We start from the raw sequence: 14588 nt of genomic DNA, 5'->3' as shown, positions 1-14588 counted from the left end.
TGATGGTAGCTGTCTTAAGATTCCCTCTGCCAAATTTAAATACAAAGTCTCAGGATGTACAAAATGTAGACAAGTTATTTGTCAAAATATAACACAAATGGTCTGTAGTCTATTTACAAATAAATTCCTCGTTCCCATTAGGAACCCCACAGTTTTTACCTCTGTGGTGTACTGTTTGAGCTCTCGCCATCAGAGCTCCTCAAGGCCCTGGTTGATGGAGGTGGGTCATTTGTCTATCTGTTGCTTTCATTGGTTAATAAAGAAACTGCTTGGCCTTTGATAGGACAGAAAATTAGGTAGGCGAAGTAAACAGAACAGAATACTGGGAGAAAGAAAGCCGAATCAGGCAGTCGCCATGATTCTCCCACTCCAGACAGACGCAGGTTAAGATCTTTCCTGGTAAGCCAGCTCGTGGTGCTACACAGAATATTAGAAATGGGTTAGATCAATAAAAAAGAGGCTGGAACTAATGGGCCAGGTAGTGTTTAAAAGAATACAGTTTCCATGTAATTATTTCGGGTAAAGCTAGCCGGGTGGTGGGACGCAGTCCCGCAGCTCCCCACACCTGGTGAAAAAATTTTGGGGACTCTAACACATGTCCCCAAACTTCTCTTCCCAGAAGAGTTTGTGACGGCTTGTGAACCATGTAGTCAGGTAGTCCTGAAGATAAGGCCACTCTTGGTACCAATTCTCTGTTCCCTTGTAAATTGCCATGACAACTACCTGAGAAGAAAGGTTGGATTTGGTTCACAGCTCAAAGCCCACCATCAGCTACCTGCTGTTTCTGGACGGTGGTGGAGTAGTTCCTCATGACAGGAGCGTGGAAAGGACCAAAGCTGCTTGCCTCATGGCAGCCAGAAAGCAGACAGGCAGGCAGTGTTTGTGCTGCAAAACTAATCTAGTTTCTACCACATCAATCAAGACTAACCATTACAGCCAAGATGCTGACATATGCCTGCTGTCAACATGCTCAAGAGACTAAGAAGATGGTAAGATGGAGGTCAGCCTGGGCTGTATCACAAGTCCTGTCTCTAAATGAAGAAATAAGATAAAGCACCAGAGCCGCTGCCCATTCCCAGGATGCTGTGATGTTCTCTCATCCCTCTCATTGCTTCATCATCAAGGAGTTCTCGGTTGTACCTGCTGCTGGAGCATCCATGTGTCAGTCAGTCTTATGACAACTTCACTTGTAAAGCAAACATTTGTTTCCTGAACTGGGAGCTGGGCTCCCCCTTAACTACCCATAGTACATGTAGTAAGCTGTGACTTTTAAGTCTCCATGGATATGTTAGGAATTAAGGTGCGTGACTCGGGATAATTTCCAGCTGCCTCAAAAGTGGGTCTTGTCATGACACTGAGAGCACTCTTGATGTTGTGTCTGGCTTTGCAGTTATTCCGCATGTCAGGGATCCATTCAACCACTTTGTCTGGGACACAGACACCTTGCCTGCGCCTTGAGGTCCTTCCATAATGTACATTGGGTGCCATTTGTAGATAGGGGCTGCTACTTTGTTTCCCAGCCGCCAAGACCCAAATAATCACACAGAAACTATATTAATTACAACACTATTTGGCCAGTGACTCAGGCATATTTCTAGCTAGCTCTTACATCCTGAATTAATTCATTTCTATTTATTTGTGTATTGCCACAAGGCTGTGGCCTACCTGTGGGTGTCTTTTTCCTTCAGCAGCTACATGGCATCTCCCTGACTCTGCCTTCTCTCTCTATATATATATATCTCTTCCAGTCTGGCTATATTCTGCCCTGCCATAGGCTGAAACAGCTTTAGTCGTTAACCAATAAAAACAATACATATACAGAAGGACATCCTACATCATGTCTTATCTCAAAGGAAAGCAGGAAGATCAGTTCTTTTAAGAGAAGCTCCTTCTACTCACAGACATGCGTCTTGCCCCTGACTCCCAACAGGACAACACCCTGAAAGCAAAGAAGCAATTTGTCCTTTACACTGGTTTTTCATACTAAGTAATGGATTCAGTAGAGCATCGCTGGATTCTTACCCAGCTACCCAAGCATAGTGTGTGCATCAGCTCTCCACTGCTGTGACAGATACCTAAGATAAAGGAAAGGGGCTTATTTTGCTCACACTTCCACAAGTGTTAGCTCCTAGTCACTTACCAACCTGTGTTGCTTTGGGCCAATAGTGGTCCAATACAACCTGGGGAAGTCAATGGTAGAGGAGGCTGCTCACTTCTTGGTGGCCAGGAAGCAAAGAGAAGAGAGGAGTGTGGGTCCTGATAACACCTTCAAGGACATGTCCCAAATAACCTAACTTCCTCCCACTAGACTCATCTCCTAGGGTCCCACCATGTCCCTAAAGTGCCACAGGCTGACGACCAAACCCTTGCATATGGACCTTTGAGAGAAAATTCCAGATCCAAATCATAGCAGTTGGCCTAATTTCTTTTGTTTGCTTCACCCCGAAGAGATATATTAATGCCAGCAACTTTCTTCATGTTTTTTCCCCCATGGTCTTCTCCATCTTAATTTAATGCCTCCCCAACACAGCTCTTGAAACAATGCATACTCTTAAGAAAAACAAGCTAGTTTCAAATGGAATCTTAATCCAGACTCTATGGGTGCAGTTCTGCAAAGCACATAGCATTAAGACCCTTGTGTGAGTGGCGCCATTAGCCTCCTCAATTCTAAATATACTGCAAAGACCTGCCACAGTTTGCCTGGCAACTTTCCAACTAGGTTGTCTGATGGCTTCCCAACAGAGAGGAACTAGCTCTGCAAGGTGTACCTGGGAATGGGTAGAGACATCTCTGACTGTTACATACCACAGGGCCTTTCCTCGGCTGGCACCAAGTACATTTCACACTCTGAAACCATTCAGAACAAAACCACACATGACGATTATATCAAAATACCAACTATGACAAGGATTACTTAGGTGTTCTTCCCAGAACAAAACAGAATTCTGACTCTAAGTGTCACTGGAGACTTCCTGCAACAGAAAACTGAGTGTTGCCTTATAGATTCTACTAATCAAGTTCCCATAATCTGGCTTTATTTTGGGCCCCTTATTTATTCACCTCCTGACAGCTTTAGACTCTCACATATGACTATCTCGGTCTGTCCATTCCTCTTGTGGCACTTAAGAAAGGCCCAGATGGCACGGGCGGGGAAAGGCAGTGGTAAGCGACGCATCATCTGGATAGGAAGCAGCACGCATGGCGACAGCAGCGTTCCTCACCTGCTATCCCAGCGCCAGCTGTGTCCTAAACTGCTTTCTTGCCTACATAATGGGGGCTGACAGTGTAGTTTTACCTTTTAGTCCACCTCTCTTGTGAAAAAGCAGACCCCTTACTCAGAATCTCCCAGCCAACCAGCACCCAGAAATACTCACAGCTCAGTTAAACCTAAAATTAGATGACACTTTCAAGAGGCAAGTAGCCAACTGATTATAAATATGTTTCAGACCTGCCCAGAGCAGAGTGGGGCATCTGAAAACCATGTATTTATCCTTTACAAGTCAACTGATGTCACGTGAGGACTTCGCTGTAAAGCGGTAAAATTAGATGGTTACATCTCACTTCTAAGTATCATTTCCAGTGTGCTTCTGCACGCATTGGAAGGAACTGCTTGCCTGTCAATAAATATTTTCTGCTCTGTGTTCCTTTTCTATCCATCTAAATGCTTGTCAGAATGACACTATCCACAGCCGGAAGCCTCTTCCTCCTTTAAGTAGAGACGACCATCCAATCCATCCCACCTAGAAAGCAGCTGAGTTGGGGGTTGGCACATACTTCTTGGCAGAGAGAGGAAGGCTATCATCCCAGACGTCCCGTGGGCTCCAGCGCACTGTCATGGGGTCCACCCATGCTCAGGAGAAACCACCCTCCAGAGAATGGATACTATGCTCTTCCTACAGAGAGCCTGGCCTTTCCAGAACAAGTTCTTCTAGGTTACCTCAGCACGGGGGACACAGAGCACAGCAGAAGCAGGAATTCCAGTGTCCACCCAGGAAGGAAGGAGAAAAGAAAGCAATGCTAGGTATTGATTTTCCAATTTTGTAACGCCAAGCCAATGGTGATCTCTGGCTTGGCCCTTCCACTTGCCTACAGCAGCCTGGTTTCTTCCCTGATCTGACTATCTTCTCTCTCACTCTCCATGGGAACCTCCCTTTTGTTCCTCTCTTTCCTGTGCCTCTACAATATACAAGGCCAGAGGGGTGAGTGTTTTCTGATTTTTGTGGCGATTTTATCCAGCAGATGTCAGCCTGAAGCCAAAGCTTCCACTTTACCAGACACTCCTGATCTACCGGATAATGTCATCACAGCTGCTGTATGATGCCCAATACACACAAAGCTAGGAGGGCCCGAGGCCCCACTCCAGGGCTGGTTCTCAGAAGCCAGTAGAGGGGAGTGCCACAGCTGATGCTGTCACCCCACCTATCTACTTCCTGGTGTCCTCATACCTTGTCTGATAAGAAGTGCCATAGGTCTGGATAAAATGGATAGATGTAGGCTGTGGTTCCATCGGTCTCTCCCTGTATGGTGTCTGAGCTAAAACAAAGACTTCAGGTCCCTTGTCGTTTCTGGGGCTGTCGTACGAGAGGCCCTTACTATAGCAGAGCTGTCATCAGTAGCGGAAACACGTGGCTGAGAGGGTGGGCCCCATGGCGAGATTGGCCATACAGCATTCCATACACTCTACTGTTGACTCGGTACTGCCTAAGCTGCTAATGGCAGCCTCAACTCACATAACCCACAATAATCTGTGACTCTGACACAGCACCTACAGTGCAGTCGTGATCGGTAATCAGCTAAGCTGCTGGCAGGCTACAGTACAGTGCCCAATTGGAAATAAAACCAATACCTGGCATACTGGACACTGACATCCGACACACTGTCAAGAGAAAACTGCTTAGAATACCTCTGAAAGGAGTAGTGATCCGACCCACAAGATGCAGAAACCTCAGTGTAGGGGCACAAGTGTCTCTCTTCGGCAACAAATTCCAAAGAAACCAGAATGGATGAAATGCCTGATAAAGAATTTTAAAATCGACATAAAGAAGCTCAGTGAGATAAAATAATTTTAAAACATCAAATGAAATTAGTAAGACAAAGAAGGACAAGAATGAGAAACTTGCCAGAGATCTTTAAGAACAAATAGATATCTTGGAATGAAAGAGAATGCTTAACCAGAAAATATCAACAGACTAGATCAAGTGGAAGAAATAACATCTGAATTTGAAAACAGGTTTCTTAAATATCTAATTTAGACCAAACAAACCAACAACGAAAACAAGAGAACCCTACAGGAACAAGGCAGGGGAGGGAAAGGGAAAAGAGAGAAGTGCACTGGGGATCTTTGCGAGCCAGGGGTGGTCGTATATTCCCATAATCCCAGCATCCCTGTAATCCCTATACTGGGATGCTAATCAGGAGAACTGAGAACTGGAGGGCAGCCTGGACTACATAGCAAGACTGTCTAATACAAATGAAAGTGAAGAAAATCTAACACTCTAAAGGTAATAAATCTATCATTGGTTAGGGACACAGAAAAATTATTCCATGACTTCTCTAATCTTTGGGAAGATATGATCATCCAGGTATAAGAGATCTAGAGAATGTCTAGTATACCTAACCAGAAAAGATCTTCACCCCAGCATTATAGTCAAACTGTCAAAAGTCTAAGAAGTAATTTTACAATCTGCAGGGGACAAAAACACCCAGTCACTTCTACCTTACGCTCATTAAAATAGCAGGAGACACCTCACGTGGAGTCCTGCAGTCTGTGAAGGGTGGAATAACACATTCCAAGTCCTGAAAAAAACAACCAGAATTACTCTACCAAACAAGACTACCCCAGAAATGGAGAAAAAATAAGACCTCCCAAGATAAGATGAGCAAAACTGATTTATGACCAGCAGCTCACTGGGGAAAAACACTTGCCACACAGTGCAAAGACCCGAGTTTGGATCCTGAGCAGCCATGTAATTGTCTGTACCCCAACACCAGGAAAGTAAAGACAGGGTTCTCAGGGCAAGCAGGCTAGCTTGACTAGCTGAATCAGTGTGCTCTGAGTTCAGCTGAGAGGCCCTGCCTCAGTATATAGGGTGACTGAGGAAGATGCCCAGTCAGGCTCTACCCTCCATCCTCACACACTACACAGATATGTATGTGCATGCACCTGCCACATACCCATGAAAACATCAAAATGACAGTAATACATCCTTGCCTATCAATAATAGCCTCGGATGTGAATGGACTAGATTTTCCCATTAAAACTTAAGGGACTTGCTGAATGGATTTCAAAAAAAGACATGAGCCACCAGTACGTTGCCTGCTAATAATTCACTTTACAAGTAATTACACAGAAACCAAAATGGGAAAGACGCAAAATGCGTCCCCAGGTGAAGGAAAGCCTGAGATAAGCAGCAATAACCATCTATAGGAATAGACATTGAACAATAAGAAGAGAGAAAGGCAGTCGCCATGTGATAATGAAGGGTCAAGTCAACAGTAAGGTATAATTATAAGTTAATGTGCACCTAATGTTATAGCATCCATTTTCATAGACAAACATTATGACACGTAGAGAGAGGCTCCAATACAGAAATAGTGCGGAATTTCAACACTCCATTTGGTTAATGGACAGCTCATCCAGACCTCCTCCTAAAGTCAAATTAATACCACAATCAAGTTATAATATAAATCCTATGACATTTATAGAATAATCCACCTCATAGTTACAGAGCACATTTTCCTCAGTTTAGGATTTCTCTGGAACAGATTATGTATTAAGTCACAAAGTTAAAAACATTTAAATTATATACTAGATCCTTTCTGATCACAATGATTGCCAAAACTAGAAACCAATTAACAAGTGAACCAGACATAGGACAGCACAGGACAGTGGATCACTGAGGAATTGAGAGGTGAATTAGTGCTTGTCTCAGATTGGCAGTTGGTAACTGCTAGAGGAGGGAAATCCTTCTTAGAGGGTACAATGGTTACTTTTCTGTTGCTGTAGTAAAACATCATGGCCAGGGCAACTTATCAAAGAGAGCATTTAATCAGTCCTACAGTCACAAAGAGTGTAGAGTCCAGGATGGTGACGGAAAGGCATGGTGGCAGGAGCACCCAGAGCTCACATCTCAAACCCTAAGCAGGAGGCAGAGAGCACACTGAGGATGCCGTGAGTCTTTTGAAATCTCAGAGACTGTACCCAATGGCACACCATCTAATCCTTCCCAAACAGGTCTACCAACTGGTGACCAAGTACTCAAACATATGATCCTTTGGGGGGCATTTTATTCAAACTACCCAGGGAGTGTGTGCTCCAGTGGATGGCCCCACACCAGTGCACATATGGGCAGCACTAGTTAGACTTAGTAAGTTAAAAAAAAAAGACAATGAAAGACAAGCAGTTAGGAAGGGAAGCTACTGGGGAAAGGAGGGCATTGGTTACATTCTCATTGTACACATAGGTGGAATTCTCAACAAACAAATTATAATAGAAATAAATACAACACAGCTGTGAGATACAGTAAATACCCTAAGGTTACATTTATGAGTGCCTACATTGAAAAACAATAGAAACTTTGCAAATACCTGTTGCAAAGGACTTAGAAAAGTAAAAACTAAACTAAGCCCGGAATAACAAAGACCAGAAATAAAACAATACAAAAGATCAGTGAATCCAAGAGTCGGTTGTTTGCGAAGATAAATATGGAAACATAAGTGATTCGACAGAAAGTTAATACGTGAATAGGGATGATTTTGAAAAGGTATTGACAGATTAGAAAACCCCTGGGGACTAAAACATGTGAGTAGAATAGCAAGTGATGGTCAGAACCCACCATGCACCAGCGCCCTTCATATTATTTACACAGTAGCTCCCACCCATTCAAGCAAGGACTATCGGGACTATGGTGTGCGCCCTGCTACAGTCTTGCTGGCAGTGCCTTAGAACGATTTGGGGCAGAGACCTTTGATGAGAGTCTGGTCCCGTGTTCTGATGTTCTGGGATGTCCCTCCCCACACAGCTCGGGCCTGTGACTGAAGCCTATGCTAGCTCCCTTGTCATCCTTTCTCCCAGGATCCCATTTTATTCTCAGCAGAGGCTAAAGTGGTCCTCCGAGGCACAGAGGTCGTGGGTGTCCACACACAGGGCGATGTCCTCATCTCCATCCTCACTCTTATCTGTGAGGCTCATGCAGCGACATCACAAATGCTGTCGAGGGAGTGTGTGCTGCGCACGTTTTTGTTCAGATCATTTGTTTCCATTTTTTTAATCTGTCTTTACTACTAGTCTGTCTCAGAGGTCATGTTTTGCCATTCTTTTGTGACTTCTTTTAAATATTAAAAATTATAGTTTCATTGTAGCATCAAATGTTCTATCGCTGTTGGCTTTGTCTGAGTCATGTCCCTTCCCGGCTTACTTGAAGAGATCAGTAGAGAGGGCCTTTGCATACATTTATTGCCTCATTCACTGCTCAGACTGGAGTGTAGGGACTACTCGGAGGTAGGTGTTATTAGCCCCATTTTATGGGAAGTCAAGGCATTCCAGAAGAAAAGCCTACCTAGCTGCACAAGGAAGAATACACAGGGCTAGATCGCCTGGGTCTGAATCCCTGCTCTGCCACCTCACTGCTGTGTGACACTGAGCAGATTACCTAGCCTTTCTGTGCTTTGTTTCCCCCCTCTTGAGTGTCTTACCATAGTTCCTCCTCACAGGGCGCTGTGAGCTTTGAAGTGACCTGTGAAGGTTAGACGGCCCCGTCATAGACCCATAAATCAAGAGATGCTAGCTGGGTAAAGAATAGGTAGGCAGCCAAGGCCCTCCCCACAGCGTGACCCACCTAAAGGGGCTGTCATTGGCGAGTGCCTGGTACGCACTGAGACTGGAAGAGGAGAGGGACACAGTTCTTCTCAGGGTCCTTGGCCTCAGGAGGTTTCTATTAGCCTCTTCCAATCTCTCATCCAGGCACTGGCTCGCTCATCTTTTCAATGTTACATCTAAATGTTATTATTTGGCACAGAATACTTAGAAATCCAAGTGATTTCAAGATGGTATTGCTCTGCCTGTATAAAATATCTTCAACCGTGTGAAAACCATGCTGAATACCTGTCCTGAAACTCAGTTTGTCTTCCTCATCTTTCTGTAGTTCCAGAAAAGAGAAGAAAACAATAGAACCTGGGTATTTTATTGGTGACAGTTGCCTAGAGTTGAAGAATTTTGTTGGGCTTTTAACACCAACAGGAGTAGGAATTCCTGGGCCATTTCATGTCATTTCAAGAGAGACAGAGGAAAGATTCAAGAGGAGATGTTAGCAGACAGATGAAAACTGACTCAGATCAGGACCTCCAAGGAAGGCTGCTCACTCCACATGCATCCGAGTGGTGCATAACCACATCTGCCCAGGGCCTTGTCGGGTGCAGAAATACACCATTGACAGGGGTAGTGGTTAGTGAAACACCTCCACGAATCTTCAGAGCAGACTGCTCACCTCAGACTCGTCACCACCAGAAGAATGGCGGGGAAGCTGTGTGGGAGTGTGGCTGTCCTCTTTCCTGGGTACCAGCAATTAGCTATGTGCTATCTGATGGGCTGACTCATCCAGTTTCCACTGTGGGATAATGCAGACAACAGTTTAATCACTAGTGAAATAGAAACGCATTGCTGAGAGCAAAGTTTTTCTACCAGGTAAGTACCAAGGAATTGAGAGAACAGCCTTACCCACCCACCCATCACAACAGCCCAGCCTCACCCGCCCACCCATCACAACAGCCCAGTCTCCCCCGCCCACCAATCACAACAGCCCAGCCTCACCCACCCACCCCATCACAACAGCCCAGCCTTACACACCCACCCATCACAACAGCCCAGTCTCACCCACCCACCTATCACAACAGCCCAGCCTTACCCGCCCACCCATCACAACAGCCAAACCTTATCCACCTACACCTGGTACAACTAGACAGCCTTACTCGCTGGCATTGTAGCTATCACAACACCTCAGCTTTCCCACCCTACACCCATCACAGCAGTGTAGCCTCACGCACCCTCCAACCCATCACAATACCCAGCCTTACACACCCATCAGAGTGACACAGCTTACCCCACCCCGCAGCCATCTTAACACCTTCCACAGTTGGGCCCCTGCCTCACATTCACATAAACTATGTAACATATACAACTGAAGAACTGCACCTACAAGTGTAAATTATAGCTGTGCATCGCAGACGCAGACATAATGCCCAGTGCTCTTTGCAGAGGTGTTTGTGTATTCATTTATCTTTTAAAACAGTTCAGTGAGAGATCATTTTAATCCCTGTTTTACATAGAGAAACTAAGGCATAGAAATGTTTAGTGGCTTGCTAAAAATCACATAGATAGTAGGTAGCAGAGCAGAGATTTGGATCTGGAAATCTTTTATTAACTATGCTATCTTTTAATTATAAGTACAATAAGAAATATATCCATTTTCATTAGATACAAACTATATCTTAGAAAATGTATAAGAGGAAATTATTGCTACAAATAAAGGGGGAGAATGATAGGATTAATTCAGCAGGAAGACATACCACCCTAAATATATATATTATATGCACTCTATAACACAGCTACAAAACAGAGAAAACACAGCTCTGGAACAGACACAATACAAAGACAAGTCGAGAGCAACAGCTGGTGATTTAACACACCTTTTTCAGTAAGCTGCTAGAACAAGCAAGGCACACGCACAAACCCACTTGAGAGTTGTCATCTTAGCTGACGACTGAGAACTCTTTACAGTGCTAATGACAAGTTCACCAGCATCAGTCGTGCTAGGTCATAATACCTAAGACTCGGCAACTCTCAAAAACACTGAAATCATACATAATGTGTCCTCAGGCCACAGTAAAATTCATCCCGTAACTGATGCCATAAGAAGAACTAGAAAACATCCAAATATGTTGAAATCAATAGCAGAACTCTAATTGAGGGTTCAGAGAAGTCACAGCTGAAGTGCTGTAACGTGGCAGTGAAGACATTGCAGCGCACAAAACAGCGATACAGCTAAAGCAGCCCCGAGAGAGGGATCCAAAGCCTTTGTAGGAGAGAAAAGTTTGGACAGCTATAGGTTTTTATCAGAAGCTGAGCGGAAATTCAGCAAGTCGCTCCCAAAGAAACTTAGATAGAAATTAAAATGTAAGCTGAAACCAGTGAAATAACAAGTCAGGCGTTCAATAAAAACAGAACCAAGAGGAGAGTCTTTAAAATGGCAAATTACAGTGAAGCATAAGAAGTCCCTTCTCGCCCTTGTCCCCAGCACTCGCAGTAAGACTATGTCCCCGTGAAGTGGGGTGTTGAAACCCATCTTCCTCCACACGTGCCTTACACCCCTGAGCAGTGCTAGCATGTCAGTTCCTCTTTTCTAACTATTCTCCTGTCTCTGTTTGTTCCATGCTAAGCAGACGGCCCAGAAATTAGCCAAAAGCAGGAAGAAGGTGCAGTACAAACAACTTCATCACTTGGTGTTACGCCTGTCCTTTTCTTTTACGTTTTGCCTTTTTATGATTTTGTGTTTTTGTTTTCTGCATCCAGCAAGTTTTTGTTCCAATTTCGTTTTGAATCGCTCCATAAGCCAGCCTTTCTCCAAACTTAGTTGCCTCAAGTGGCCATTTTCTGTTGCTCATTTGGTCATTTCACTTCAGAGGAACGACAGGGAGCAGATTGGAGATGCTAAATGAATCCTCTAGTGTGGAAGCTGCAGCCATTCAGGAGCATTGATGTGGCAGGGACCTGGGACTACCCAATTGCAGTACATTTGATTTGAGGATTTCTCAGATTGCTGGATGCAAAAACAGAAAACTCGCTAATAACCACACATGTGCAGGGTTCAGCCCTAAACAAGCCAGGCTGCCCTTTGGGATTGCAGAGCTTCTAGGTATTTGTAAATTACTCCGAGGATGTGAGGCATTGGGGGCTCTTTTGGAATGGGGTGGCTGCAGGAGCAGGCAGCTGCTTCTGTTGCTGTGGTGATGTATGACCCTCTTACCAGAACCGCATCCAGTAGCTTCATTTGTGCCTACTACAGACCTTGCCCGCCATCAGCTCTGAGAGGGTAAACTGAGTGACCATTCCAAGGTCACTATGAGTTAGCTGCTCTTACTCTTTAACCCCCAAAACCCTTGCAGAAACGGTCAATTGTCACCATGTCAGATTAATCTGCTGCAGTGACTGCCGCTGTAAGGCAGCAGAAGAGGGGACTCCGCATTTCCCCTGTAACGTAGAGATGCTAACTCTTGCCCATGTAGTCCTCTCTGTAGTACCTTCAGCTTTGGCAATTTAACCCTTGAGTCTGTGTTGCCGTTCTGGTGACTGTGTCTTGGTAACCCAGTGTGTGAGCTAACCTTTTCCCATGCCCCTGGGTTCAGATAATATAATAAAAATTCTTTTGATGCACTTTCTTCTTAGGCTCCTGAAGGTGAATCTCAGCCAATGACTGAGGTGGATCTCTTCATTTCTACCCAGAGAATCAAAGTATTGAATGCAGATACACAGGTACCAGCTTGCTTCCACCTTTCTCAGGGGTAAAGGTCAGTGGGGTTATTCTAACATAGACTCCCCTGCCTGTAAAGTGGCTTTCCCCTGGTGTCTGACTGCTATAACTTGTGTGCTGGGTTCTGGAAACCTGACTGGGTGACAAGGGAATTAATAAAGGAGGCACACACAGAACAGCTGGGATTGGTGGGCCAGGCGCTCGATGCAGTTGAACCAGCAGCAGCCTAGAAACTCAGTGTGTTTATTTTCTACATCTGAACAAGGAAGCAGCAGGAAGTCTTTTTAGGGGAGCAGTCCCAGGCTGTAAACACTGGGGAGGGCAAAGCTGGGTTCTACATTCTCTGCACATATTTTGTCAACATTGACACATGGACCGGGAGAAGGCGTTGCCATCCCCGTGGATCTGAGATATTGGGATCTTTGATGTAGCTGTGCTCATGGCAGTGATACACATCTACTCGGGGCTTCAGTCAAAAACAAAGAACTTGGTTCACAAAAGGCTGATGCAGGTAAGACTGTGGCTAATTTCTTCAAGCACAAAGGAAAATGCAGAATATGTGTGTTGTCTGTCATTCAAATGAGTTTTTTGGGAGGAGGGACTCACTAGCCTTAAGGAATTGTATTTAAAAGTGTACAGCATATATGTGTACACGCGCACGCACGCGCGCACACACACACTGGCATTTAGATTTTTTCTTTTCAGCTTCACCACCAGAAATTCTACACGGTGTAAAGTTTTTAATATTTTTTCTTTTTTTCCTGAACATATCTCCTCTTCTTCACTGGCCAAAGAAAATGCCTCAGGCTTGGGAGTGGGATTCAGAGGACTGGCAGTGAGAGCCTTGTCCTGGCCCACCCCAGCTGGGTTCCATCCTCAGCCCGTGTGAGGAAAGAAGATACCATCTCCTAAGTTCTTACGTCATACGTCCTACATACGCCGCTCACCTGTCTGTCCCTCACCCCTAGGAGCCTATGATGGATCACCCCCTGAGGACCATTTCCTACATCGCAGACATTGGGAACATTGTCGTGCTGATGGCCCGCAGACGGATGCCCCGGTCCAACTCTCAAGAGAACGTGGAGGCTTCTCACCCATCCCAGGATGGAAAAAGACAGTACAAGATGATCTGCCATGTCTTTGAGTCTGAGGACGTAAGGCTGCCTTCCCCAACCTCCCTCTGGGTGACCTCAATAGTCACTAGGTGGCCAGTTTCTCAGGACCTGAGTCAGTCTGGCTCGTCATACAGTAAACATATCTATTGAGCACCAGCTGTATGCCAGGCACTGTTCTAGAACTGCAGATGTAGGGCGTTACTCTGTGCAGACTAAAGGGGTAGAAGACAGAGGTGAATCAATTGGACATGGGGAGTGCTTTGCTGAAATACAAGATGGGGTCAGTGCACAGAAGGACAGGACTAGTTCAAGTGGGATGTTCGGCATAATACGTTTTTTTCTTCAAGGAGGTGACATTTGTGCAGAGACTTGAATAGAATGAGAAATAGCAAGTGTAAAGGCCCTGAAACAAGAGAGTGCCAAGTTTGCTTAGGGAGGAAGAGCCAGCAGCTTTGAAAGAGAGAGACCCAGACTGCCAGTCTAAGCAGGTCTCCATGGCACCAGAGTGTTTGCAGAGAAAAGTTCGGAGCTGTATAGAACTGTCCTGCTATCACAGTTAGTGTCCCTGTTCCTCCCAGCCCAAGGATGGGAGTATCACCCCCTAGGTCCAGACCTTATGAAAATGTTCCCTGGTTGGTAGCAATCCAGGATTCCTGACCCCATTCTCACAGGAGGTGAGGTCAAATGAAGACAGATGTGATCACGGAGAGGCACCCCTTCATCCACGGTGGCTCTGCATGGCACTAGCCCCTGACCTCCCCAGGTACCGTCCCTTCTGGGACTTGCTTACCTAGCTGCAAGAAATTGCCCTCCTCAAGAAGTGAGGAGGCCAAGGCAGACCAGGAAGCCAGGAGATGCTGACACTGATCTTCAAAGCCTTAAGCAGCAATGCTTCTTCCTGCCCTTTGCACTGTGCTCTGAGGCTGTGGCAGGATGCAGCACAAGAGAA

General features: G+C 45.3%; 1 protein-coding gene across 5 annotated transcripts in view; it reads left to right on the top strand.

Moving 5' to 3' along the window:
- Apba1 (amyloid beta precursor protein binding family A member 1) overlaps positions 1-14588 on the top strand; it is a 197313-nt gene that overhangs the window by 163766 nt on the left and 18959 nt on the right. For 3 of the 5 annotated variants that reach the window (XM_057777722.1, XM_057777720.1, XM_057777721.1), the window contains exons 6-8: positions 11434-11469; positions 12440-12526; positions 13493-13678. In XM_057777722.1, coding sequence (XP_057633705.1) covers positions 11434-11469; positions 12440-12526; positions 13493-13678 — 309 coding nt within the window. The remainder of the gene's footprint in view (positions 1-11433; positions 11470-12439; positions 12527-13492; positions 13679-14588) is intronic. The other 2 variants (XM_057777724.1, XM_057777725.1) reach the window with 2 other exon arrangements.

Source organism: Chionomys nivalis, chromosome 8 (assembly GCF_950005125.1).
Source record: "Chionomys nivalis chromosome 8, mChiNiv1.1, whole genome shotgun sequence".
NCBI classification, from domain to species: domain Eukaryota; kingdom Metazoa; phylum Chordata; class Mammalia; order Rodentia; family Cricetidae; genus Chionomys; species Chionomys nivalis.
The sequence above is the reverse complement of the archived record's forward strand: the minus strand, read 5'-3'. Positions and strand labels throughout refer to the sequence as shown.